The 27,505-nt window shown below is 42.5% G+C and overlaps 1 protein-coding gene across 1 annotated transcript in view; it reads right to left on the reverse strand.

Moving 5' to 3' along the window:
* Positions 1–27,505, reverse strand: part of HEATR5A (HEAT repeat containing 5A) — a 275,460-nt gene that overhangs the window by 184,875 nt on the left and 63,080 nt on the right. Inside the window, exons 8-13 of the mRNA XM_030215480.1 lie at positions 22,417–22,666; positions 20,459–20,614; positions 13,816–14,066; positions 9,454–9,565; positions 3,379–3,531; positions 870–969 (exon numbers count right to left, since the gene is read on the reverse strand). Of these exons, the coding sequence (XP_030071340.1) occupies positions 870–969; positions 3,379–3,531; positions 9,454–9,565; positions 13,816–14,066; positions 20,459–20,614; positions 22,417–22,666 (1,022 nt within the window). The remainder of the gene's footprint in view (positions 1–869; positions 970–3,378; positions 3,532–9,453; positions 9,566–13,815; positions 14,067–20,458; positions 20,615–22,416; positions 22,667–27,505) is intronic.

Consider the following 27,505-nt stretch of genomic DNA (forward strand, 5'->3'; position numbering starts at 1 on the left):
TAGCCAAAACTTAGCCTTTGCCTTAAACTAGGCCTGACTTTGCAGAATGGAGGATTCAATCAAAGGAATTCCTAGCATCATTTACTGCCATCATGCAAGATTCACCAGCAAGTAACCTGTCTGGGAGCTGTTACTTCTTGAGTAGGGATGTTCAAGACCTTTCTCTTCTGCATACTGTTACCTGCAGGCAGGTCAACATGGCCCCATCCAGGGGATACTGGCCCAATACAGTCGGACTTGATCTAGATACCAGAACGAGAGAGACTATAGGAAATAATTAAGATTTTTTTTAAACAGAAACTAAAAAAGCAACACTGGGCCTTCAAGACTGAGACAACAGGAGTATTTTATTGACAAATGACCCGACACGGGCCGTGTTTCGGCGTTAAACAACGCCTGCCTCAGGGGTCAGGGTCTGGATGTAATCTGTTTAAAATTATATATGTGTCCAATGTCTCCAAAAGTAAACGGAGAGGGTCTTTCCAACCAAACTTGCCTGTCAGGATATACAACGGTGATGTAGAGTGAAGAACTCCTGTATAAGCCTGCGTTTATCGCCGAAACACGGCCCGTGTCGGGTCATTTGTCAATAAAATACACCTGTTGTCTCAGTCTTGAAGGCCCAGTGTTGCTTTTTTTGTTTGTGTACTTTCTATGTATGCTGTTTACCCTCTCTGTCCGGTTTTTAAACAGAAACTGAAATCTTTCTACCATGGAGATCCCTGAATGCTGTGTTTCCTTCTAATTATGCTTTTAAATAAGAACAAGGTGCCAGAGCTTCAGCTAGTACCAACATGCTAATAATATCAGAACTTTAGCAGCAGCTTTGGCAGAGTGACTCTAGGATTGCGACCATTAACAGGACTTACTTGGTCAACAAAGCGATGGCACATGGCAAGGGAGGAAGAAGTCTCTGAATCACCTCATCTGTAAGAAGATCCTCGCAGTGAGAAACGAAGCTCTTGATAGCTGGAAAAATAAAAACATGTCTTAACTTAGTAGAAGATGGTCGACCTAAATGTTGAGATGATCGACCTTAGAGATGGTCATCCCCAGTTTTCAACGATAATTGAAACCGAGGACACCCGTCTCAAAAACGACCAAATCCAAGCCATTTGGTCATGGGAGGAGCCAGCATTCGTAGTGTACTGGTCACCCTCACATGCCAGGACACCAACCGGGCACCCTAGGGGGCATTGCAGTGGACTTCACAAATTGCTCCCAGGTGTATAGCTCCCTTACCTTCGGTGCTGAGCCCCCCAAAACCCACTCCCCACAACTGTACACCACTACCATAGCCCTAAGGGGTGAAGGAGGGCACCTACATGTGGGTACAGTGGGTTTCGGGTGGGTTTTGAAGGGCTCACATTTACCACCACAAGTATAACAGGTGGAGGGGGGGGATGGGCCTGGGTCTGCCTGCCTGCCTGAAGTGCACTGCACCCACTAAAACTGCTCCAGAGACCTGCATACTTCTGTCATGGAGCTGGGTATGACATCTGAGGCTGGCAAAAATTTTTTTTAACTTTTTATTTTTACCGTGGAAGTGGGTTGGTGACCACTGGGGGGAGTAAGGGGAGGTCATCCCCTTCTGGTGGTCATCTGATCAGTTTGGGCACCTTTTTGAGGCTTGGTCATGAAAAAAAATGGACCAAGTAAAGTCGACCAAATGCTCGTCAGGAACGCCCTTCTTTTTCCATTATCGGCCAAGGATGCCCATCTCTTAAGCATGCCCCAGTCCCGCCTTTGCTAGGCCTCCGACATGCCCTGTGAACTTTGGTTGTCCCCGCGACGGACTGCAGTTGAGGGCGCCCAAAATCGGCTTTCAATTATGCCGATTTGGGCGACCCTGAGAGAAGGACGCCCATCTCCCGATTTCTGTCGGAAGATGGGCGCCCTTCTCTTTCGAAAATGCCCCCGTTAGTAATCCACCATCAAGAACACTCTAAGGCATTATTTAGGAGTATACCAAGTACCACTCAACCTGCATGCCCGGTGCCCTCCCATATTAACTCTGGGCCCCCTCAGAATGTCAAGTCTAGCTACACCCCCTGCTGGGTGCTGCTGATGGACTGCTTTTCATACGGGGTTCGGGGGGGGGGGGGGGTAGGATTGTTCTTGTTATTATGTAAAAATGTATTGATTAAATGATTTAAAAAAAAAAGAAAACAAAGAAGAGAAGCCCAATGAATGTTTTTTTTTCTAAGTGTAACAGAATGGGGGAGGAGGATAGTTAATGCTACGTTGATTCTTAGGACTATCCTGAGGGGTAGGGGCTGCTCAGAGCTGTGCTGCAATACTCTAAATGCCAGCCAGCCCTGTGAACACTAAAAATTATTTTTGCATGTAGATGAAGAGACTGTGCCTTGTTACATAACTGAATGTAGAGAGTGAGTGTTAAGTTGCAGTTAAAGAATGACACTCAATTAGCAGGAGAGTATAATGACCAGAAACTGTGTTTGAAAAAGTCAATAGATGAGACCGCCCAACAAATTTGCATAAAACTCCTGACTTAACTTGCCTGTGTTTGAGTTCTAACTCCAGGAGAGGAAGACATGAACTGGATATTCTGTGAGGAATGGAAGCCTAGTAAAGAACTTTATGTGTTTTGAAATGCTGCTCTAAAATTCATTCTTTATTTCACCCTGAGTGTTCTAGTACCATGTTTAATGGGTTTTTCTGCTTTGCTTTCTGGTCCTTAATCCCTCAGTCCAGGTGGGCTGATAACAGTCCTTGTCATAACAGTCAAAGATTACATGCAGGGAATTAAAAATGAAACCTTTGGGTGTGGTCATTATATAAGGTGTATATATTGTAAACAAAAAATTATGCAAGAACAAAAAAAAAAAAGATAGAAAAACAGGGAAGGAGATCAAAATAAGGAGCAAAAAGAACTAAGAAACAGGAAAGTGGATATTTTGAGCCAGCTGACTTGTACAGCTGTTCCAACAATAGGGTTGAATTTAAGATTTGTGTAATCTTATCAGACCAAGGTAAAAGTCAGTTATCAAAACTAAAAGGGTGCAATATTTACTGGCTCCTCAACCAGAAGCTTTTCTCGCTTCACATAAAAGCAGCGTGTCTTTGAAGTCCATGGCTCAAACTAAAGGAAAACTATTTAGGTAAGAGATTAAACAAAAATCCTGTGGACCTGTGACATCAGAAACACACTCGCCCTTCTTTCCTTCTCCCGATGAAGTATGTGTCACATGTAAATATTTCACTAAGTGTACACTAGTAGTATGGCCTCGTGAAACCTCAAAATCTGCTTGCAAAAGTCAAGAACTAACAGGTGTCGAAACATCTGAGATTAAAATAGTTTCTTCTCCAAAGCAAAGAGTAGTTAAGAATAGTGAGTAAATCATAATCTCTGCCTACCACAAAGTGCCCCAGCACGTCCTTCTAGCGTCACTTGCCATGTGAAGGAATCCCCACGACTTCTTTCAGTCTCAAGATCCTTGGGGGATTGTGGGAAGACACATCTCCACAACAGAAGTACTCTGCCAAGGTGGCGATGGACAACGGCAGAACCTGCAAGATAACGAGGCAAAACAGATCCCATATTAAGAATTATTTACTACAATTCTGATAGCACCTGAATTACTGTAACAGAGTTCTAATGGACCTGAAGAAAGCTGGATTCTTTGCAACATCTTGTAATTCTTATGTTGGTCCAATAGACACTGCTGAAGTTCCTTCAGCAGCTCTTTGTTCAACATGTTTAGACCTGTGCTTCAGATTTACTTCATTCAATAAAAAACAGCTTGGTTCTTCATCCAGGAGTATTCAAATCAGTTCAACTGTACACTATTTAACTTAAGGGCATTTTTGAAAATGGGGCTACTTTGGGATTGCTGTGGCAAAGAATGTGATTACTTTTGTAATCAAGACTTTGATTCTTGATAACTTCTTGAATATTTTAAAATTGTTCTTTCATATAGAAGTGAATAATATGTTGCACACATTCCTACTTTAATGCATTTTCAGTAGCATTTGTCAGACAGCAGAATGTAAAAAAAATATACTTTTGCAAGGCTCTGTAAACTCAGTATGCTTTGTGTTTTCCATTTTATGGACCAATAAACATCAAGGCATCTTTCATCAACCTTATTAACATGGAATATTTTAAGAGGATTTCTTTTTACAGGGCAATTTCAGTCATTTCAGTTTCTGTAACTGAGCTCTGATGTCTCTGCTTCATAGCTTTCCAGAGAGGAATAAGGGGCTGCCTATCTCATTAAGTATGACTACTTGAAACACCACCAACTGGCTGCAATGGGATTTGCTTACTCTTTAATATATTACAAATCTGAAGCTTATAGGTTAAAGTTCAATTTTTAGGTTTGAAAATAATTTCCACACACCTAAAGAGAATAGAAATCTTTTTGAAGGAGCACAAAAATGTGTCTGTATGCCCATCCACCTGCTGGAGATAGAAAATACTGAGGAGCTGGACTGGATGCCAAGAGAAATATGTCTCAGTTCTGTTCTCTATCTCCACTTGCTGGTTGATCAACACAACTATCCCAAAGTTTCTGGAATACTGGGAAGCTATGTAATGGAATTTACTGATAGTCCTGATATAATTTTGGAAAACATCGTGGCAAAGTTTTTCAAAGGCAGTTAAATATCCATCCATCTATGTCACCTCTATGTCCTAACTATCTTCAAACTGCGCAAACAAGTTGGGCCCAATCCGGGCTGTGGATCCTGCTTCTGGCCTTGGCGCTTGGTTGGGCTGGAGCTTTGGACACGAGCCATTTCCATCTCCATTTTCTGCAGCTGGAATTCACATTTTCATTCCTGCTCTTCCAGTTCCTCTCACTGCAGCTGCTGTTGGTCTAGCCATTGTCGCTTTTCCTGTTTCTCATGCCACAGCTGATCTAGCCGCTGTTGCTCTATCATGTAGATCTGCTGGATTTCAGCTGGTATGGCAACTGGCTCTGCCAACACACAAGCCTTTGTCCACAAGGAGACTGTTCTCTTCTCCCCTCACGAGAAATCTGCGCAGGCTGGCCTGCGTCTCCTCCTCGCTGAGGCCATCCGGTTGCTCGTGTTAGGTCAGGCATCTCCGGTGTCTACTGGCTGGTGACAGTTGCCATCAACACACTGCTAATTTTCTAATACTACCAAAAGAAAAACAAAAAAAATACCCCTTTGAATGGGGCAGGGACCCTGTTATTGCTGCACTTGTTCACTGTGCTCTGTGTCTGGAGGTTACAGATAAAAAAGACTCTGAACCACTCAGTGGATAGTTATCCTCATGCCACGCACTGAGCCTGATAATCCTACCATGCTGCTTCCAAAAAAGAAGGACTAAAGGTCTGTCCCGAAACGCCTAGCTACCCACCTGGGGTTACTCCACGGCCACTTAGGCAGTCTATCCCCAGCACAACTCAGGTCCGCCTGCACCTGCCGCTTGTGCTCTACTCTAGCATTCTCTTCCCACCGACTGGGTCACAACTGCCTCTGGGCAAGTCTCCTGCTCTCTAATTATCCCCAGTGATTTCTAGGTTACTGGAGCCACACTTCCAGTGGTCCCACAGTTCCCAGAAAGCACTCACAGACCCAACACACAAACCACCAGGATTCTTTCAGTCCAGACAAAGAGGCAATAAACTGAAGATTGTTTATTTTTTTTTTGATTTATAAATTTTTATTGAACATCAATCAATATAATAACAGTCTGGAGCCCATGACTCCCACAACTTTCCAACAAGTCAAAATTCAATCCATTTCCACAAAAGTTTTTCCCCCCTCCCTCCCCCTCCCCCCCACCTTGCCCTCCCCCCCTACCCTTCCCACACTTCAGCACTGTAACTTAACCAGCCCTGTTCACTATGTTTCCAGTAAAAAGTGTCTCCAGATGCATCCATTCTTCTGCAGTGGGACAATATCTCCCTCTACGTCTGTCCGTCATCTTTTCCATAGCCGCTATTATCTTAAGCCTCTCCACCCAATCCTTTCCCGTAGGGCCCTTTGTTTGTTTCCAATTTAAGGCCACGATGGTTTTCGCCGCCGCCAAACCCATTCTTTTTATTCTGCATTGCCATCTCTTCCCCCTCCTATTGCCCCAGCCCAACAAGCACCACTTAGGATCACATGGGACCGTGTTACCCAATATTGTAGTTAGCAAACCTGTTACTTCCCCCCAGAATACCTGTAGTACCGGACACTCCCACCAAATATGAAAATATGTCCCCCTCCCATTCTTACATCTCCAGCATGTGTCAAGGGCATCTGGAAACATTGCCTTTATTTTATCAGGTGTGTAATACCATCTGCTTAATATCTTGTACGCATTCTCTTTAATAAGGACACATATAGATGCTTTCTTGGCCTCTAAACAAATTCGCCTCCATTCTATTTCAGTCAATTCTGTTTCCAGATCCCTCTCCCACGCCTTCATGTATGGCAATTTTACAAATTCCACTCCCCTAATATAATCATAAAGTTTAGATATCCCTCTCCCCTGTAGATCTATGATACCCCACAAGTTTTCAAATTTTTCAGTTATGGTTGGGTCCTCCTTCATCCCTATCTCCCTCCACATATAATCCTTCACCTGCATATATGCAAATATGTCTGACACAGGAAGATCATATTCCCTCCTAAGTACCTCAAAGCTTTTGATCGCCCCATTTTCCAGGAGTTCCCGAAACCGAATCAGTCCCTTTTGGAACCATGTGAGGAGCACCCGATTTTCTTTCCCCCCTATAAACCCTGGCTCTTGTGTTATCCAAGCATATGTGGATCTATTCCGGGTTTTCCTCAATCTTTTCTTAAGAGCTCCCCATAATCTCAGCAAATGGGATACAAAGGGATTCAAGGCCCTCCTCTTATACTCCACATCCGGGATTGAACCCCACAGCAGCGCATCCAAATTTCCCCCCTGTACAAAGATCTGCTCCAGATTAGTTATTGGTGAGAGGTCTACTTTACTCCATAGTCCTATCTGCTGCAATTGGGCTGCCCAATAATACCAAAGGATATTCGGCATGCCCCTTCCTCCCTGTTCCACAGTCCGCCACATGATCTTCCTAGATAAACGGGCCTGTTTCCCACCCCATACAAATCCACCCAACTCCATTTGTAATTTGTAAATCTCCCCTTTGGGTACTAAAATAGGCAATGTCTGAAACAGGAATAGCAACCGGGGAAGGATGTTCATTTTTATGGCTGCTATCCTGCCCCACCAGGACAGCCAACCCTGCTTCCATCTACATAAGTCCTTTCTGATTTCTCTAAAGAGGGGTAAATAATTCAACATATATAAACTATTAAGGTCTCTCGAGATGTTAATACCCAGATATTTGAAGCTAGTAGTTGTCACCCTGAAATCAAAGTTACTCCCCAACTGAACCATCTCTGGATCTGATATCGTGATGCCCATTAATTCGGACTTATCCAAGTTTACCTTAAAGCCCGATAGGGTTCCAAAAAATTTCAATTCCCTCATTATTATAGGTAACGTCAGGAGTGGGGAGCCCACATAAAACAATATGTCGTCGGCGAATAATGCCATTTTGTGGTCTCTCCCCCCCATTCGGACCCCTTTAGCATCTCTTAGCTTTCTAATTCTTTGTGCTAGTGGCTCTATAGAAATAGCAAATAGCAACGGAGAGAGGGGGCAGCCCTGCCTCGTTCCTCTTTGAATGGCAAATGAATTTGACCAACCCCCATTAACTTTGATCCTAGCCACCGGTGTTGTATACAGCCCTTTCACCCACCCCACCAACAGGCTTCCTAGCCCCATTTCCAACATTACCTCCCATAAATACTCCCATTCGACTCTGTCAAAAGCTTTCTCAGCGTCGACTGTGAGCAGTGCCAGTGAATCCCCCCTTTTCTGTGCTCCCCAAATTATATTTAGAGTTCGTCTGATGTTATCGCTCACTTGTCGGTGCATTTGAAGATTGTTTATTGTCTTGAAAACTGAACAATGAACAAAAAAATGTGCAAATCAGCAAACAATAACAGGTAACTTAAATATGGATCAATTATAACACTAATTAAACATTTGTTTATTTTCTAAAAAGTACCTGGAAATATCAGAAAATATGCTATTCACAAATTATTAAATATAACTGATCATAGGGCCTTAGCAAAGAGATCCTGCTCTCTTTTCTTCCTGGCTAAGACTGGGGGAAAAGCCAGTAAACTCCAAATGAAAATGAGCTCCTGGACCAATTGGAGCCCAGTCAACAAGATTTCAAAAATATACTGCTGTTTGCTTCCAGTTTGTGTTAAACTAAATAGAACATTCATTTTTAAAAATCTGTAACAGCTTACAACAGAAAACACCACCTGTGGGCAAAAGAGGAGAAATACACTTCAAGAAATACACAATACATTTTATAGGCTTAAAACACACTATTCTGTCACACCACTCTTTTGAAAATTATATGCAGATACAGTAGATTTCCTTAGCGGGTTCATCCCAGACAGTAGCTCAAACTTGATCATGTTACGATCACTGTTTCCCAGGAGACTCAACACCGCAACCTCTCACACTATGCCATGCATGCCACCAAGGACCAGATCCAAAATGGCTCCCCCTCTTGTCAGTTCCTGGACCAGTTGCTCCAAGAAGCAGTCATTATTACATCTAGAAATTTAATTTCCATGGCACTCCCTGATGTAACATTTATCCAGTCAATATTGGGGTAATTTAAAGCAGTTCCTTTAGATTCAAAACTATATAAAGAGGAAAGGTCCCACAACTTTCTTTCTGAGAGGTTCTGAGAGAAGAGGACATTTCTTTGGTAAGTAAATGCTATTTTGCTCTGTGCTTTGGGAACTTTAAGATTGGGGTTTAAAGGAGAAATTGCAGGTTATTGACAGACAGAATAAAAATATAAAAAAAGCAAACTTTATCAACTAGTCTCCATAGTCTTTTCCTCCTAGTTTTAAAACTTGAATTTCGTACCACAGCATTAACAGAGAGCCTCTAAGAGGCACAGCAGGACCTAGTTTATTCTTCAGTCCCACCCGCCCTCCCAACTCCCACCTGAAAATGAAAAACAGTTTTGCTTTACTACATAATTATAGCTGTACTGCCATCTCCAGTCCACAGGGTTACAGCCTAGATTAGGGGTGTCCAAGTGTTTCCTATAGCGGGTTATATGATCAGAAATCCATACGTACACAGGCCACATGAATGTTTTAAACTGTTGTAGCTTGACTTATATTCATCAAAATGCAAATCTCTTCTGAAATTATGACTTCATACCCACCAAGTAAGCTCTGCAAAGGTTCAAAATCTTGTGCTAGTAAATTAGGTAAAACCTTTTTAATTCATATCGCGTGAGCTGCATCCCAAGATCAGGTGGGCAACATATTGGCTTCCCCTGGCCTAGATGCACCAGCTGTTTAACAGTTATAAAATACTGGTGAAAAAGCCTTCTGATTTGCTCCGGAGTCAGATTTATAACTTGGATAGGAAAGTATTACCTAAGGTCATGAGGGCAGCAATGAGTAGCCATCCGGCCTGGGTACGCTGAATTGAAATGCGACTATTCTGAGCTGCAGAACATAATAAATCTTCTGCCAATGTCATTATTACCTGAGAAAAAAAGAAAATGAAAGATCATAGATTATTCATCAATATGACTGCCATGATACAAGGCTCAAAGCACTATCATTTGTGCAGCGATTATGCAAGTAAATGTTTAGAATAATGGCATATATATGCATAAATACCAAAACCGCACCGAACTAATTTTTTTTTTCTTAAAAAAAAATTTTTATTTTATTTTTGAAGCATTTCAAATAATTCTAGTTTTGAGGAGGAAATGATGCTATCACTTTGGAAGGGATCTATTATCCAGCCCCGTCTCATAAAATAGAATGCAGATTGCTCTTCCCTCTCAAATTTCAGGCCAAGATAACTGAAAAAGCGGTGTTCCAACAAGTAATAAGATTCTGGAATGATAACTCCTTCCACCCTCGCAAGTCAGGGTTCTGCTAAGGACACAGTACCAAAACCATTCTTCTTTTGCTTAAATTATTTATTCAGTCACATGCACCTCCAACATTTTACGTCTGGATGTCTGGGTTCGTAACATCCATTCCCACTCATTGCCCCGCCTTCACGTCAAAATGTTGCTGCGCCTTAAAGTAAAAGGGTTAAACATGCGCATGGGTGAGGAGGAACGGAGAGGAGGGCTGTCGATCGGGGAGCTGAGGGCGGGAAGGAGCGGAGCGACCGTCTGAGAGCTGCCCTGCATTTGGGGGGGGCAACAGCCAGGGGAAGATCACGGTTGGGCTGGGAGGCTTAGCCTTCCCAAGCCTCTTATACAGGGCGCCTATGACTGTCCTCCCATCCCATCCCATCCATGCCCATCAATTCTCCTCTGCCCTGCCCTCCCCTTCCTCTCTCCCTCCCCTCGATGTCCCGCGATTCTCTCCTCCTGACATCATCTCGCCTCCAGCGTTCCCTTCCCCCTCGTTGTTCCGCCCTCTGACGTCATTACATTTTGACACGAGGGCAGGGCAATGAGTGGGAATGGATGTTACGAACCCAGGCATCCAGACGTAGAATGTTGGAGGAGCAAATTATTATATAGGATAGTGCCTGAAAATCTGTGTAGAAACCGAAGCATATGCTATAACAATATGCATAACCTAATTGGTTAACTAGCTAATCAGCACTGTTAATTGGATGTTAACAAGCAATTATCAGCACTAATTGGCATTGAGATTTACATGCACAATTCGCTAAGTGTATTCTATAACATGGTGCTCCTAAATTCTAAGTCGCATAGTTAAAAAGGGGGCATGGCCATGGGCGTTTCGAAAATCTATGGACATTATTCATAGGCGTAGACTGGGGGGGGGGGCGAGGGGGGCAATGCCCCCCCCCAAACGACGACGAGGCGCCGCCGCGCCATTAGTTAAAAAAAAAAAAAAACACATGCAGGCACGCGCTCCTCTCCATCCGCTTGGCTTCCCTGCCCTCTCTGTCTGCGTCCCGCGTTCCTCTGACGTCAGAGGAAGGCGGGACGCAGACAGAGAGGGCAGGGAAGCCAAGCGGACGGAGAGGAGCGCGTCCGTCTACCCCTCTCTCTTCCTCCCTCCCTCCGGCGCAGGCAGCAGTCTTTTTCAGCGTTCCTGGCAGCGGTAGCGATGTACATGCTGCCTTCGGCTCTGCCCCAAAGCCTTCTCTTCAAGTTTCTGTTCCCGCATAGGTGGGAACAGGAACTTGAAGAGGAGGCTTCCGGGGCAGACCGAAGGCAGCGTGTACATCGCTACCGCTGCCAGGAACGCTGAAAAAGCTGAAGACTGTTGCCTGCGCCAGAGGGAGGGAGGAAGAGAGGGGGTAAACGGAGTCACGATCTTGGACCTCAGGGGGGGGGGCAGTAGAAGGAAGATGGATGGAACTGGGAAGGGTGGGGAGCAGAGGGAAGATGGATGGTACTGGGAGGGGTGGGGAGCAGAGGGAAGGAGCAAGAGATGGATGGGACTGGGAGGGGTGGAGAGCAGAGGGATGGACCAGGAGATGGATGGGATTGGGAGAGGTCAGGCATAGCAGAGGGAAGGAGCAGAAGATGGATGGGATGGAGGGATGGTGAGCAGAGGGAAGGAACAGAAGATGGATGGGACTGGGAGGGGTGGGGAGCAGAGGGAAGGAGCAAGAGATGGATGGGACTGGGAGGGGTGGGGAGCAGAGGGAAGGAGCAAGAGATGGATGGGACTGGGAGGGTGGGGAGCAGAGGGAAGCCTACTGGAAAGAAGACACTGCATAAAACAGAAGACACTGGGACCAAAGCGAATAGAAAAACTAAATGATCAGACAACAAAGGAAGATTAAAGTATTTTATTCATAATTTATTAATTGAAATGTGTCAGCTTTTTCAAATGTGCATCTGTGATATTTTGCCTGTAAATTTCAATTCCTTCCTCCATATTAGCATATTCATTTGCATATGTATATATGCAAATGATATGCTAATATGCTCCGCCCATTCTTTGCCCCCCCAAATGAAACAGTCAAACTACGCCTATGACATTATTATAGAATACACCAGATCTGCACCATTTAGGATCAGGATTTACACCTAAATGGACTCAACCAAATTTAGAAATGTGGCGAGTTGCTTGGCATATTCTATATACCGTGTGGAAATTTAAGTCTTTTCTATAAAATTTAGGCATACCTTAGAGAATACGTTGAGGCGTAATTTTTTCCGCATAGATTTTTCAGGTGCCATATACAGAATCTAGCCCTGTATGTCTAAGAGCTAATTAATGGCTGGTAGAGATACCCTAATTAAACTTTCTGGCCTCCTAATTGATTGAAAGGCCAATAAATTAAAGAATTAAACTCTAAACAGAGGTTTCCTTCAACTATTAACTGTGCTGTACACTGATGCTATGGTAAACTTTAACAGTACCTTTAAATGCTAGCCTGTAAAACTGTAGAAGACTTTAAATGCTGAAAATAAAACCATTCCCTATAGTGCCTTTGCTAAATAAGCAGAGTAACTTAAAATAATGATAGTGAGGTTACCTATTTGCCTACCTTTTCCCAAGGTTAAGTGCAATTTTCCAGCAAGTAAAATGCTCATCAATGAAGTTTTCTTCCTCTCTGGCAGTGGCGTTCCAAGGGGCGCTGACACCCGGGGCGGATCGCCGATGCGCCCCGCCCCCCCCGGGTGCAGCAACCCTCCCCCGGCAAAGGGACACCCCCCCGGGTGCATGCCGCTGGGGGGGTGCCGCGCGCCGGTCAGCGTCGTTGGTTTCCATGCTCCCTCTGCCCCGGAACAGGAAGTAACCTGTTCCGGGGTAGAGGGAGCATGGAAACCAACGACGCTGACCGGCGCGCGGCACCCCCCCAGCGGCGTGCACCCGGAGCGGACCGCCCCCCCCCTTGGTACGCCACTGCTCTCTGGAAGTCCTCTCACAGCACCTCTTCTGGACTAAGATCAACTGAGTTTCTGGTATTCTTGTGTGCCTGTTTTTCTTTGATGATCCACACAGTAATCAGTGTGCTAGTAGGGCCCTATTCAACTTTTCTCTTTAATCAGACACTGTGGTGTGATTGACAGATAACTGAACACTATCACAGTGTTTTCCTTACTACCTAACTGGAAGATCCTTTTCAACATATTTTCTCTGTAAGGGTTACTTTTTCTAGAAAATAATTTTGAACAGATACACAGGTATGATCTGACCTTGTTTTCAATTTGTATTTATTGAGATTCATTTTCCTTTAAATAGTTAAGCTGTACTCTAAACTGATGCTAAACTGTAAGCAGAGGTTTCTTTGTACTATTACCTGTGCTCTACACTGATGCTAAGGTCAACTTTAAACTAGTACCTTAAAATGGTTGCCTGTGAAACTCAGACTTTAAATGCTAAAATGAAAACTATTTCCTAAATGCTTTTGCTAAACAAGCAGATTAACTTAAATAAAGACACTGATCTTACCTATTTAACTTTGTATACCTTTTTCCAAATTTAAAAGCAATTTCTCAGCAAGTAAAATATTCATCAGTGAAGTTCTCTCCTTCTCTGGAGGTCCTCTCACAGCACCTCTGTAGCATGTTAGTCCTATTACTAGGATTCAATTTGCCATCGCCAAGTTACCTCCGATTGTATTTATGCTTATATTTGGTCATTTTACTATTGCTATGCTGTTAACAAAATTATTAATTTTATGTCAGGCAGTACATATGGTACACTGTCTTGGGTGACTCTCTTAATAAAAGTGGTTAATAAATCCCAATAAATAAATAAAATGGTTAGTTTGCCAGGTTGTAAATTAATCATAGTTGTCATTAACTCATTAGAAAGGATAACAGAAATACTCACCTTTCCTTTACCATGAGGAATTCCCAGGGGACAGTGCTTCACTGCTCCCAGTAGTGCTGCCACAGCAAAACTGTAACCAGTCACTGCTTCAGGTGAAGATTTTAAGGCACTAAGGCGTTCAAGGCAGCGATCCAGGAGTAAGGAGATATAGGATGGCAATGCTACAGAGATGAGGCGCAGACACCAAGCTGCTGCCAAGCGGGCAGAGACACTAGGGTGAAGGATGACTGAAAGTACAGCTTCAAGTACCTCTGAAAGAAAAGGTATGGTATGAGGGACCAAATGCTTCAACAACACAACAAAGTAACAAGAAGGCATCTACATTCATGGTATTTCATTTTTTAAATTCTGTTTTTCTGCATATCGGAAGATGAACAAGCTTTCCAAACCCTTATCTCAAGTGGGACATCTGCCATGATGTGGTTTTCCAACCCCTTTATGATATCACTCTGATTTATGGACTTCAGTAACTATTCTTTATGTCAGAATTAGTTTATCCTAATGGTGAAGTTTTCCATTTCCATCAGAAACATCACTCTTGTAGCTAGGTAGCAGGATGGAGTTCTGCATGAACAGAGTAAAAGAACTACAAACAGGGTGACCGTATTTGGTTGCAGATAGGGCAAGCTACTACTACTTAGCATTTCTATAGCGCTACTAGACGTACGCAGCGCTGTACACTTGAACATGAAGAGACAGTCCCTGCTCGACAGACCTTACAATCTAATTAGGACAAATAGGACAAATAAGAGATAAGGGAATTACTAAGGTGGGGATGATAAAATAAGGGCACTGAACAAGTGAGTAAGGGTTAGGAGTTAAAAGCAGCATCAAAAAGGTGGGTTTTTAGCCTAGATTTGAAGACGGCCAGAGAGGGAGCTTGATGTACCGGCTCAGGAAGTCTATTCCAGGCATATGGTGTAGCAACATAAAAGGAACGAAGCCTGGAGTTAGCGGTGGAGGAGAAGGGTGCAGATAAGAGATTTACCCAGTGAACGCAGTTCCCGGTGAGAAGTGTAGGGAGAGATGATAGTGGAGAGGTACAGAGGAGCTGCAGAGTGAATGCACTTATAAGTCAATAAGAGGAGTTTGAACTGTATGTGGAAATGGATAGGGAGCCAGTGAAGTAACTTGAGGAGAGGGCTAATATGAGCATAGCGACACTGGTGGAATACAAGTCATGCAGCAGAATTTTGAACAGATTGAAGAGAAGCAAGATGGCTAAGTGGGAGACCTGTGAGAAGCAAGATGCAATAGTCTAATCAAGAGGTGATAAGAGTGTGGATAAGGGTTTTGGTAGTGTGCTCAGAAAGGAAAGGGCGAATTTTGGTGATATTGTAGAGAAAGAAATGACAAGTTTTACAGTTTGTTAGATATGGCAAAGAAAGAGAGAGCAGAGTCAAAGATGACCCCAAGGTTACAAGCTGATGAGACAGAGAGGATGAGTGTTATCCACAAAATAGAGAATGGGGGAAGAGGAGAGGTTGGTTTAGGGGGAAAGATAAGAAGCTCAGTCTTGGTCATGTTTAGTTTTAGATGGCGATGAGACATCCAGGCAGCAATGCCAGACAGGCAGGCTGATATTTTGGCCTGGATTCCTGCTGAGATTCTGGTGTGGAGAGGTAGACCTGGGAGTCATCAGCGTAAAGATGATACTGAAAACCATGGCATGAGATCAGAGTACCAAGGAAGAAGTATAGATGGAGAAAAGAAGAGGTCCCAGGACAGATCCCTGAGGTACACCAACTGACAGTGGGATGGAAGTGGAGGAGGATCCACCAGAGTATACACTAAATGTACAACGGAAGAGATAAGAAGAAAACCAGGAAAGAACAGAGCCCTGAAATCCCAGTGAGGACAGTGTATCAAGGAGTAGGCTGTGATCAACAGTGTCAAAAGCAGCAGATAGATCGAGAAGGATGAGGATTGAATAGAGACCTTTGGATCTGGCCAGGAACAGGTCATTGGAGACTTTAGCAAACGCTGTTTCAGTTGAATGAAGAGGGCGAAAGCCAGATTGAAGTGGATCAAGAACAGCTTGAGTTGAAAGAAAGTCAAGACAACGGTGGTGAACAGCACGTTCAAGTATCAACTAGTCCTTGTTTTATCCACACTGCAGATACAAAGATAAATTTCTCTTTTCTTAAGGAACAAAAAGTGAAGTTGCCTATCTGTAAAGGTATTATCTGGAAACAGCAATCCAGTCAAATAAATGAGTCATATGATAAACACACAGACTTAGAGGTCAATATTCAGCAATGCCTTATCCTATTAACTTTACCCAGATGTTTCTGGATAGCACTGTATACTGGTGTTATCTGTTTAAAGAAAACTGCACATTTAGAATGCCTCTGAGCTTGCCTCTTTTTAACTAACTGACATCTGGTGGGACATCAGCTTGTCAAATCAAAAGTTAACTGATCAGTGGCCACAAAATTTCAAAATGACCACTTATCAGTTAACATTCAAAGTTAACAGGATAAATTGAATATCTCTCTGAAACAGACAAAATCCTCTCTTTGCTGTTATGCAGTAGCTCAAACACTGCAACAACCCTGCAGTTTTCCTCAGTTTTATTATCCATTTTCAGTATGAATGGGTGCAGGGGAGGAAGAATGCCTCCTAATGGGAAATGGGTGGGTTTGAGAGACTGGTGAACTGCTGTTCTCAGAAAACATGTGTCACAGGTAAACATTCTCTTTACCATTCACTGTAGTCACACAAAAGACCTCTTAAGGGCTATCTTCAACTAAAAGGGGTAAACAAAAAAATGGGAGAATAGGTGGGAAGTATTGTTAAATTAGACAAATGGTCCATCAGGTCCAGCATCCTGTCTCTGAATGTGGCTAATCCAGGTCACCTGGAATTATCCATATATAGGGCTAGATTCTATATATGGCACCTGAAAATTCCATGTGAAAAAAAAATATGCCTAGGCGTATTCTCTATAGTACACCTAAATTTTATAGAATACGCTTAAATTTCTGCACGGTATATAAAATCATGTCAAGCGCCTCTCCACATAACCAAATCTAGTCACAGCCATTTACGCCATGTTTTACTTGTCGTAAATCCTGATGCCTAAATTAGGCGCAGAGTGGGTATATTCTATAATAACGCATAAAGATTTTAGAAATGCTCACACCCCACCCCCTTTTTAATTAGGTGACTTAGAATTTACACACACCACATTACAGAATACACGAGTTGTACGTGTAAATCTTCATGCCAATTAGTGCTGATAATCACTTAACATCCAATTAACAGCACTGATTAGCTAGTTAACCAATTAAGTTACACGCATTGTTACAGAACATGCTTCGATTTCTGCGCCAAAATTAAGGCACGATATATAGAATCCCGGGGATAGCACATTCCGGAATGTAGACTGAAATTAGTTCTAGATATAATAAAACTATAATAAAACCAAGAAATTCTAACTCCTCCTCATCTTTCTACTCATACCCTAACCTACTTTAGTAGTAATCAATCATAGGTAGCATATCAAATTAAAAAATATAAATAGATCACTACCAAGTTGGCTGTGGCCAGTGTTTTTATAAATACTGAATGCTGCTGGTTAATTTAGATCTGGATATATAGTATTGGGCCACATGCAAGCGCTGGCATTGAATAGCTGGGTCAACTATGGTACCTGAAAGTTATGCAGGTGTGGCCGATATTTAATACTGTACCCAATGGGCAAAGTTAGTACTGAATATTGTTGGCACCCACACAACTCAGTGTTCCATGCAGACTCTGCCTCTAGGAAGTGCTGCAATGGCCAGAGGAGATATTTGCCTGGTAAAGCTCCACAGAATATTTAATTATTGGAATTTATTGCTCAATGCAATTTAACCTGGTTAAATCATTTTGAATATTAGGTCCAAAGTATTTATTATAATTCTTCTAGTGATTATGGCAAAATATATAATTAGGACTTCTATTCTTAGGTGTTTTATAAATTATAAATATAGGTGTTTATCTTCCAGCAAATTAGGTGTTATTTGAGAGTACAAAAAACAGTTTAAAGATGTTTTCACACCACAGGTACTATTGCTGGGTATTTTTTTTCTGGTGTGTTACTTATGAGCTGTTAATTCTGAAAAGGCATAAAACCTAAGTGGTGTTCACAGATTAAAACCTAAAATCAGAAGTCCTGTATAGAAGGCGTGGAACCAAGCAAGCTTAGCGATGATTAGATGGCACCATTAGTAAATAGAAAGCAAAGCCAGTGCTGGGTAGAGTTCAACGGTCTGTGCCCAGATCGTGGCTGGACAGATTCAGCTTCAAAAGTTGGAGAACAAGGCCAGTGCCAGGCAGACTTCTACAGTCTGTGCCCTGAAAATGGCAAGGACAAATCAAGTATCACATCATACCCCAAGCTATGAGTTTATCTTTTTGGGCAGAATGGACTGTACAAGGTCTTTATCTGCTGTTATCTACTACGTACCTAAGAACATTATTGCCAGGTGACTTTGCATTAGGTACTGTGTGCCATTAAGAACTATATCTACAGTAACTCCTTTTCTCATTTTTTTTCCAGACCAAGTGCTCCAAGAATCATTTATAGTATCTACAGAAACTTTACCTTCCTAACGTGCCCTGAGAAGACATTCACCAATCAAAATGGAGGCAACTAAAATTTCCCATTAAAAGTAAAAGTGAAGACACATTTCTAGTCAGAGATACTAAAGAAGGGGGATAACCTGCACAGAGCAGCAGTTACAACCTTTAATGAAGGCATGAGGCTGTAACTGAGGAACTGAGTTTGATTCCCACTTCAGGCACAGGCAGCTCCTTGTGACTCTGGGCAAGTCACTTAACCCTCCATTGCCCCATGTAAGCCGCATTGAGCCTGCCATGAGTGGGAAAGCATGGGGTACAAATGTAACAAAAACAAAAACTTACATGGAGTGGTAGTGACAACTCTAACCACCTTACTGGACAGACCAGAGGGGCTATTTTGGTCTTTATCTGTCACCATCTACTATGTTACTATATGTGGCACTGAGGTTTTCAATGAGAGGTTATGAACTGAGGAATTTACAGATCCCAACTCTGAATACACTGCTACAAAGGTAATCTGGGAATGCACAAAGCTTGGAGTCACAGGTCTCTGTGGCCTAAATCTTTGGCATTTGGTACTAAAATGGGTTGAGGTCGGGGAGAGGCTTCAAGCTATGAGCCTGACTCAACACACAGGGGGCAAGGAATACACCTCCAAATGTAGGCACTTTGACCAGCATTGTCCCTCTGGTGCATCCTTGATCTTGTAAGAATGTCCCAAAGAGATTCATTGGTGCTTCAAAGCCTTCATGTAAGGCTCAGTGAAAATTACCTTTGGCTTCTTGTCCATTTGCTCAGGGCCATGGTCTTGGTTTCTACAGGAAGCAAGTGATTTATTTTAATTCCTGGGCTTTTTCTCAGACTGAGAAGACAAATAAGTTAAGGGCCTGATATGACCTAGCCACTACTCATAGTTATAGCTTCAATGACCCCATATTAAGCCTTCAATATTAGCTTTGAGAAGAAGGACTTTGGGCTTTCCTTGGTAGAAAACTAAAGTCTAATCTTCCAGGCCTGATTTGTCCTGGGTGATACAATCGTGCAGAAGACACATCATAGGCTTGTCATGAGCACTTATAACAACATTTTTGATATTCAGTATAGGCACTTCTGTTTGTATTTGAATAGTCAGCCTGCTGACAGCTGTTCCATCTAAAAAAAAAGAATAGCCCAGCTCAGCAGGATCAATGAGGAAAGAAAAGTTCAAAAACCTGAACAAAGGAAGACCTATGGGGTTTCCGACAGAAAAGTCTCTCTTTAGATTTTGGAGTTTCAGCACTGGAAAATAAGCTAAGGTTTTTGGAGGACAAATAAAGGCATAGTGGGAAGCGCTCAGGGACAATATCTCCAAACAAGAAGTTGTGAGGATGCAACAGAATAGAAATGACCATGCATCAGCAAAAAGAAATGTTTGCACTTTTCCAGAGAGCTCTGGGAGAATTTGTTCATTTAGTGCTGAGCAGAGACACATGACCATTTTGCGCAACGATGGTGAACTTCTTGCCTTCAAAGAACTGAGAAATGAAGACTAATCTCCTTATATGCAATGGTTTAAAAACAGGACTTGCTTAACTTTGTCTACCTGCACATGGAGTTAATATGGTCATCTTAATTATAAAGGCAGAAAATCTTTTGCAGCTATACTACATGGGGCAACCTCTGGGGGAGGTGGAAGGGTTGCAAAGCCATGTGCAGAAGCTCAGTGCAGAGCCTCATTTACATAAGTGGGGCCATGTTTGGAAAAAAAAAACAGTTGCTGATTAGAAGGGGCAGCCCTGGTACAATTTCCAGGTGACCACATCAAACAACTCCTTTCTACAGTCAAGTTTAAAGAATATTCATTTGTCAAAACAAAACATTGTCATATAGCTGATGGCACCATAATTTGCTCTTCCAGAGACTTGAGCCAACAAGGACGTCAATGGTATGCACTTGCTTATTCTTTCACCAAAGAATGGAGTTGGGTTGTGCAGTCTGCTTCACATTTTTGAACTTCAAAGTGGAGAAAGATGGGAGAGCACACTGAGAAGTTTTCCTATAAATACTGAAAGCAAGGATTGTCCTGGGCCCCTACCTGCACTAGAATCTCTGATCAGTGGTGCTGCTGTTGTGCCCAGGCCATGGATGAGATGGCCCAGCTCTTGCAACACACAAACTAAGACATGCTGGCTTGCGGCCACATCGGTTGTAGACACCCGAGTCTCCACGTTGCTGTCACTCATTGCCGCATCTGTTAATATGGTGAGAAACCAGCAGGTTAGCATGGTCAGAATACGACATCAGGAGATAAGCAGTGCTTTATGCAGCCAGTCTGATGTGCTTGGATCAGTGGTGAAATGACTGTCACACAGGACATGCTTTAATGATTTTGCATAGTATAGAACAGCATATTACATTAAGACAGGTGAAAAAGAAAACACATCTCAGTTTATTTTAGGAGGACTACCACAAGACTGGATAGGCTTTTCTTGGTCAGCTGATAAGAATTATATGAACAATTTTATCACTTTATACACATGGGAGTAGATTTTCAGAATGATTTAACTGGGCTAAAGAGGTTCCTACCTGGTTAAATCATGGTGAGCGGGTAATCATTGGATCTTCGGTGGCACTTAACTGTGGTCTGCATTATTAAGATACATGCCTAAAATACTGGGGCTCTATCATTTTTATATAAAATGTTTCAAAAACTTAAAAAATTTGAGCTTAAAGTTTGATAGGATTAAAAGGTATTATTTAGTGCTTGTTAAAAAAGAGCCAATGAAGATAAAGGCATGTCATGAGCTGTGGCTCATACGAAACACGTTGACACTGATGACTTGGGAAGAAGTTGTAGCCATGAATGATAATTATTGAATGATTTGAAGTGTGGAAAGTGTTAGGATTTGTGATTTACTTAACTGTATAGTGCCACTGAAAATCCAGTGTGACCACTGTGGCACTAGGAAGAGACAGGGTGGTCCAGGAACAGAGTTGGGGCTGCACTGAGATTTACCAAGGGGTTCTTTTACTAAGGGTGCACTGAAAAATGGCTTGTGGTAGTGTAGGTGCGGGTTTTGGGCACACGCCAATCCATTTTTCAGCGTGCCTGTGAAAAAAGGCCTTTTTTTTTTTTTCATTTTTGCTGACCATTTTGGGTCTAAGACCTTACCACCAGCCATTGATCTAGTGGTAAAGTCTCACACTGTAACCAGGCGGTAATGACTTACACGTGCCAAATGTCACTTGGAGTGCGTAGATGACGCACGCCAGAAAATAAAAAATATTTTTCTGGCGAATGTAGCGGACGCGTGCCAAAAATGAAATTCCTGCAAGGGCCACGTGGTAACTGTGTGGTAACTCCGTTTTGGCACGCGTAGATGCTTACGTGGCTTAGTAAAAGGGCCCCCAAGTTAGCAGACATATTCAATCCACTAACCAAGTAAGAGCCTGGAAAAAGTTAGAACTGCAAAAAGGATGCCCTAACTTAATACAAGTACTTACCCAGGAACTCATCTGAATATCTCCGGCACCCAGATAAGTTCAGTGATCACCTATGACCTGGATATTCAAAGCCAGTGCCTGGATCAGGCCTAGCATTGAATATGCAGGTCTGCCTTTAAATTTGCTGACTACTGCAAGCTGAATATTGGGCCCATGAAACTTAATTGTGTGCCCCTGGAGAGTCCAGCTCTGAGAGATGACCTTGTTCCTTCTAATTACCAATGATTCAAGAAAAACATGGCAAGAACTTTGTCTCTTATTATTAACCAAGCCCTCCTCCCCCCCCAATATATTATATGAACCAAAGTAAAGAAAAATGAACAAGCAATATTATTGCGGGGTAAAAAAAAAAGTCTCCAAAAGGCTCACAACAAATACAAATCTTTAGTATTTTATTCTCTGTTAAATGTGACATGTTTTGACTACAAATGAATTAACTCCATCACCATAAGTGTAAGCTGCAGGCATGAGCTGCCCTTATTAGCTTTGGAAATCCACTTTCTGCACTCTTTGGGCTATGTGAGAACATTTATAGAATGAATCCCATACCTACAACTTTCTTTAACTTCCATATGGCTTGGCACATCTCCTTAGCAGCTGCAATCTGAGCTTTTTCCCCAAGAAGTCCCTCTACTGTTGCTCGGAGGATGAAAGAAATGCAGCGACGAGAGCAGACTGCATCTGTCTGCGTCTGTGTTGCTTTGGGGTGAGACACCAGATCCAGAACATGTGAAAGTAAGGCAGAAAAATTCCTTTCAAGCCACTGTCCCCCTAGAGTTGAGACAAACACCACGCATGCCTACAAGAGATATTTGAAGAAAATATGTATTAAGTGAAAATCCTGGGATATCATTTATTTAAAAGGGTGCAACAAATATTTAGCATGGAGAACCTAGCTGTCTCAAACATTCCCAGTGCCACAGAAACATACAGACAGCCACATTTCAGTTTTATGACACAGCATGATAGAACTTAAGAAAGTTCAATTATTTCTTCAATCAATTAAATAGCTAAAAATTATCAACTTGTACTCAACTTTTTCGAAGAGTGTCGGAGGGGACTCTTATCTGACATAAGCTTATGTTTCACCCAAAGGCTACATCAAGAAGTCCCCTGCATTCTGCACCATACTGCGTCTACTATGGATGCAATACAGTGTAGAATACAGGGGGCTTCTCCTTGATACAGCTTTTGGACAATAAGAGTCCCCTCAGTCACTTTTCAAAAAAAAGATGAGAATAAGTTGATAATTTCTAGCTATTTAATTGATTGAAGTTGAAGCTTTTTCATAAAAATTATTGGTAAAGTGGTAGGGTAGCCATGTTAGTCCACTTTTAAGGTAATAAATAGAAATAAAACAAGACAAAGAAAAGAAAACAAGATGATACTTTTTTTTTAAATAAAAATTATAAAATATTGAAAAAAAAAGGCTACTAGATCAGTGATGACTAAAGTGTTATTTGACAGTATAGAGTGAAATGTTAGTGCTGCATAACAGGCTACACTTAGACCTAAACTCAAAGACAAATCACAATTTATTCAAGAGTGCAGTAACTATCATCTGATTGCCAATATCCTCTTCATAGCCAAAATTGTAGAGAAAACCGTCTATTCCCAACTTCTTGACAAAACATTAGCTCTTCATCCGAACTAGACAGGTTTACGCCCTTTCCACAGTACTGAAACATCTATTCTTGGACTCACTACTTACATACACTATCATCTTGTTCAATCTACCTCAATTCTCCTACTTTCCCTTGATTTGACAGTGGCTTTTGACCTTATTAACCATACTATCCTTCTCTTGAGGTTACAATAATTAGGCCTAAAGGATACTGTGCCCCAATGGTTTGCCTCCTATTGCTCTGACCACTCCTATACTGTTCAAATGAATAACTTAACTTCTAGTTCCTTTTCGCTTCCATCTGGTGTTCCACAGGGATCGGTTTTAGCTCCCATGCTTTTTCATCTTTTCCTTTCGCCCTTTCTGACGCTTCTCCAATCTTTGGAATTTACTCCGTACGTCTATGCTGATATACAAATTCTTTGTACACTTGATCCATCATATCAATACTAGACTGACTAGAGTAACCAAGCAGCTCATAATCGACACAAATCGGGAGATGGCTGGCTATCTCGGAAAAGCGGCGAAATCGGTATAATCGAAAGCTGCTTTTTTTGACAGCATCGCCGCTTTCCCGTTGCCTCGCCGGCGAAAGTTCAAAGGGGCGTGTCGGTGGCGAAGCGAAGGCGGGATATGGGCGGGTATGAGCGTGGCTAACAGATAGCCGGCTTTTGCCGATAATGGAAAAAAAAAAAACGGCGTTAAGCAGTATTTCGCCGGGTTTACTTGGTCCTTTTATTTTCAGGACCAAGCCTCAAAAAGGTGCCCCAACTCACCAGATGACCACTGGAGGGAATGGGGGATGACCTCCCCATACTCCCCTAGTGGTCACCAACCCCCTCCCATACTAAAAAAATAAAACTAAAAACCTTTTTTGCCAGCCTGTATGCCAGCCTCAAATGCCGTACCCACCTCCATGACAGCAGAATGTGTTCTATTCTCTGACAGCCTTTCCCTGGTTGTGATTTTGCTCTCGGGTGAGTGTGACACCTTTTCTGTTAGGTACACTGCAGAGTCACATCAGCAATGCATTGTGGTGGGTGTAGGGTAGTGGGCTCTACTCCCATGGTGCTTTTCCCCCTGCTAACTGGGTCAGAGTGTGCCCTGTTTTGTTTCCTGTTGTAGTCCATGCGGTAGTGGCCATTTTTGTAAGCCAGTTTTAGATCCCTTTCCTGTGTTACCCACGTCAGAGAACGTTATTACCTTGAATGTGGCTGAAAGAGGGCATTGTACACCATTCTGCCAACTCTGACCTACTGCTAATCTTAGTACCAGGGGACTCTTTGCCAGTGGGACACAACCTCTGATCTGCAGTTAACTGTGAGTAAACGTGCTTATTTCAAGAAAGGACTTTTTCAGAGAGATTAGTCTTCAAGTGTGAACTGCTGTGCCAAAGTTATACAGCAGCAATAAGTCCTACAGGCTGTATGCAGGTCCCTGGAGCAGTTTTAGTGGGTGCAGTACATTTGTGGGTAGTGGGTTTTGGTGTGGGGGGGGGGGATGGGGGGCTCAGCACCCAAAGTAAGGGAGCTATGCACGTGGGAGCTTTTCTGAAGTCCACCGCAGTGACCCCTAGGGAGCCCGGTTGGTGTCCTGGCATGCCAGGGGGGCCAGTGCACTAAAAATGCTGGCTCCTCCCACGGCCAAATGCATTGGATTTGGCTGGGGTTTGAGATGGCCGACATAACTTTCCATTATTGCTAAAAAACGAAGCCGGCCATCTCAAACCCCGGCCAAATCCAATGCATTTGGCTGGCCGGAACCGTATTATCGAAACAAAAGATGGCCGGCCATCTTTTTCGAAAATACGGGTCTGGCCAGCTGTTTGCGGCGCCGCTAAAATACATCACCAGCCATGTATTTCGCCGGCGCCGTTCGATTATTCCCCTACAAATGACTTATTGACAACAAACTTGTGTTAAACCTCAACAAATCTAAGCTCCCTCCTTACAAATCAACCTACCACTTTGTTAGCAATTCCAATTCAATTACATTCCATCTCAGTTCCTCTGGTACAGAATGTCAAAATACTCGGGATCATCATTGATTCAGACCTCTCATTTGTTCCCCAAATCTCTGCAGTAGTCAAACGATCTTTTTTTATTATCCATTCCATTAAACCTCTTTTACTCCCTCCAGCTGTTAACATTCTGGTATATTCATTGGTAATTAGTCAACTTGACTATTGTAACTCTATATAAAGATTTGAGTTAGGGACCTTTGTTGTTTACAACTAGTGCAAAACACAGCTATTAAAGTCATTACAGCCACAGGAAATTTGATCATATCACCTCACTCTTAAATACAGCACACTGACTTCCATTGACCCATTGCATAACCTATAAACTATTGCTCCTTGTCTACATGATCCTCTCTTCAAGTGAGACTACTTATTTGTCCCATTTTCTTACTCCCTATTGTCCCCCTCATGCTCTTCTTTCAGCCCAACAGAACCAGCTCATAGTCCCATCCTTTTGGGAAATACGAAACAACACTACACGTCAGTCCATCTTTTCAGTTCAAGACCCTGAACGGAGTGGCCTAGTGGTTAGGGTGGTGGACTTTGGTCCTGGGGAACTGAGGAACTGAGTTCAATTCCCACTTCAGGCACAGGCAGCTCCTTGTGACTCTGGGCAAGTCACTTAACCCTCCATTGCCCCATGTAAGCCGCATTGAGCCTGCCATGAGTGGGAAAGCACGGGGTACAAATGTAACAAAAATAAAATAAACTTTGGAATAAACCAATTTGAAAACTTTTTTATTCCAAGATGCTTATGATTAGAACAGACCATACCCATTCCACGCGATGTAGACTTGGAGGCATATTTTCAAAGCACTTTGGGAGGCTAAGTTCCATAGGTTTCTATGGAACTTTGGGAGGCTAAGTGCTTTGAAAATGAGCCCCTTGGTGTACCCTGGAAACCACTCTCTCTCCCTCCTCTCATGTTTTTCTATTATTATTGTATTTCCTCTCCCTATCCTCATGGTTTTGTTGTCAACACACTCCCTTCCTCTCCTCATTAAGCCGCTCAGATAATTTTTGATGGGCAGGGTATAAGCCCCTAATAAACTTGAAACTATATCTGATGGTCCTATATCTATCTATTTCTATATATAAAATGTTATCATTTAGGGTGCTATTTGAATGTTATTCATATTTTTATCCTCTAATTGAGCTTGAGGTGCTATTAAAATCTTTTGGAAGAAGCACTTAAGAAGGAACATATTACTGAGTTACGCATCAATCAGATTGCGCCATGAGGAGGAAGATTGATAGCATAAAAGTCACAGAAACGACTTGGACCCAAGGATTCTGACAATACTGATTTTTACTGGCAAGATTCTGAATCCTTCAAAGATTATTAAGTAGAAATTTGTATCTAAAGCATCATCATCCCCTCCTCTATGACCCTCCCCCCCCAGAGCATCCCCACTACCAAAGCTCTCCCAAAGTATCCACCCCCTCACAGAGCCCTTCACAGGTGCACCCCCCTCCCAAAAAGCCCTCTTGAAAGAATCTTCTCCCAAAGATCTCACCAGAGCATCCACTCTCCTAAAAGGCCCCTCCCCCTCCCCAAATTAAACCTGCCTCTTCTGTGGTCCTCACATCCAACTGATATTGCTTAGAAGAAGTATGCACAGTAGACCAAGATGAGATCTGGAAAAACAATGTAATTTCTCCCAAGAGGTTGAATATGCCCTTAATTCCTAAGAAGGAAGGCATCCTTGCAATAAATATAAAGAAATAACTTCCTTAACCCAATGAGCAATAGTTGCTTAGAAGCTGCTAAACCTTTAAATGCCACCAAACAAGAAGCCAATCTGCAAAAGAATTCAACATACACCATGAAACTTTAAGTTTTGAAACGTATCTCCTTATTTATTTCTTTTAAATGAGAGCAAATTGAAAAACTAATTGACAAGAAAATAAATACTACCTTTGGTAAAAAAGAAGATACTATACGTATCGAAACACGTGCTTCTGCAAAATGCAAGAAAGGATCTTTATATGAT

The sequence above is a fragment of the Microcaecilia unicolor genome, chromosome 9, assembly GCF_901765095.1.
Source record: "Microcaecilia unicolor chromosome 9, aMicUni1.1, whole genome shotgun sequence".
Taxonomy (NCBI): domain Eukaryota; kingdom Metazoa; phylum Chordata; class Amphibia; order Gymnophiona; family Siphonopidae; genus Microcaecilia; species Microcaecilia unicolor.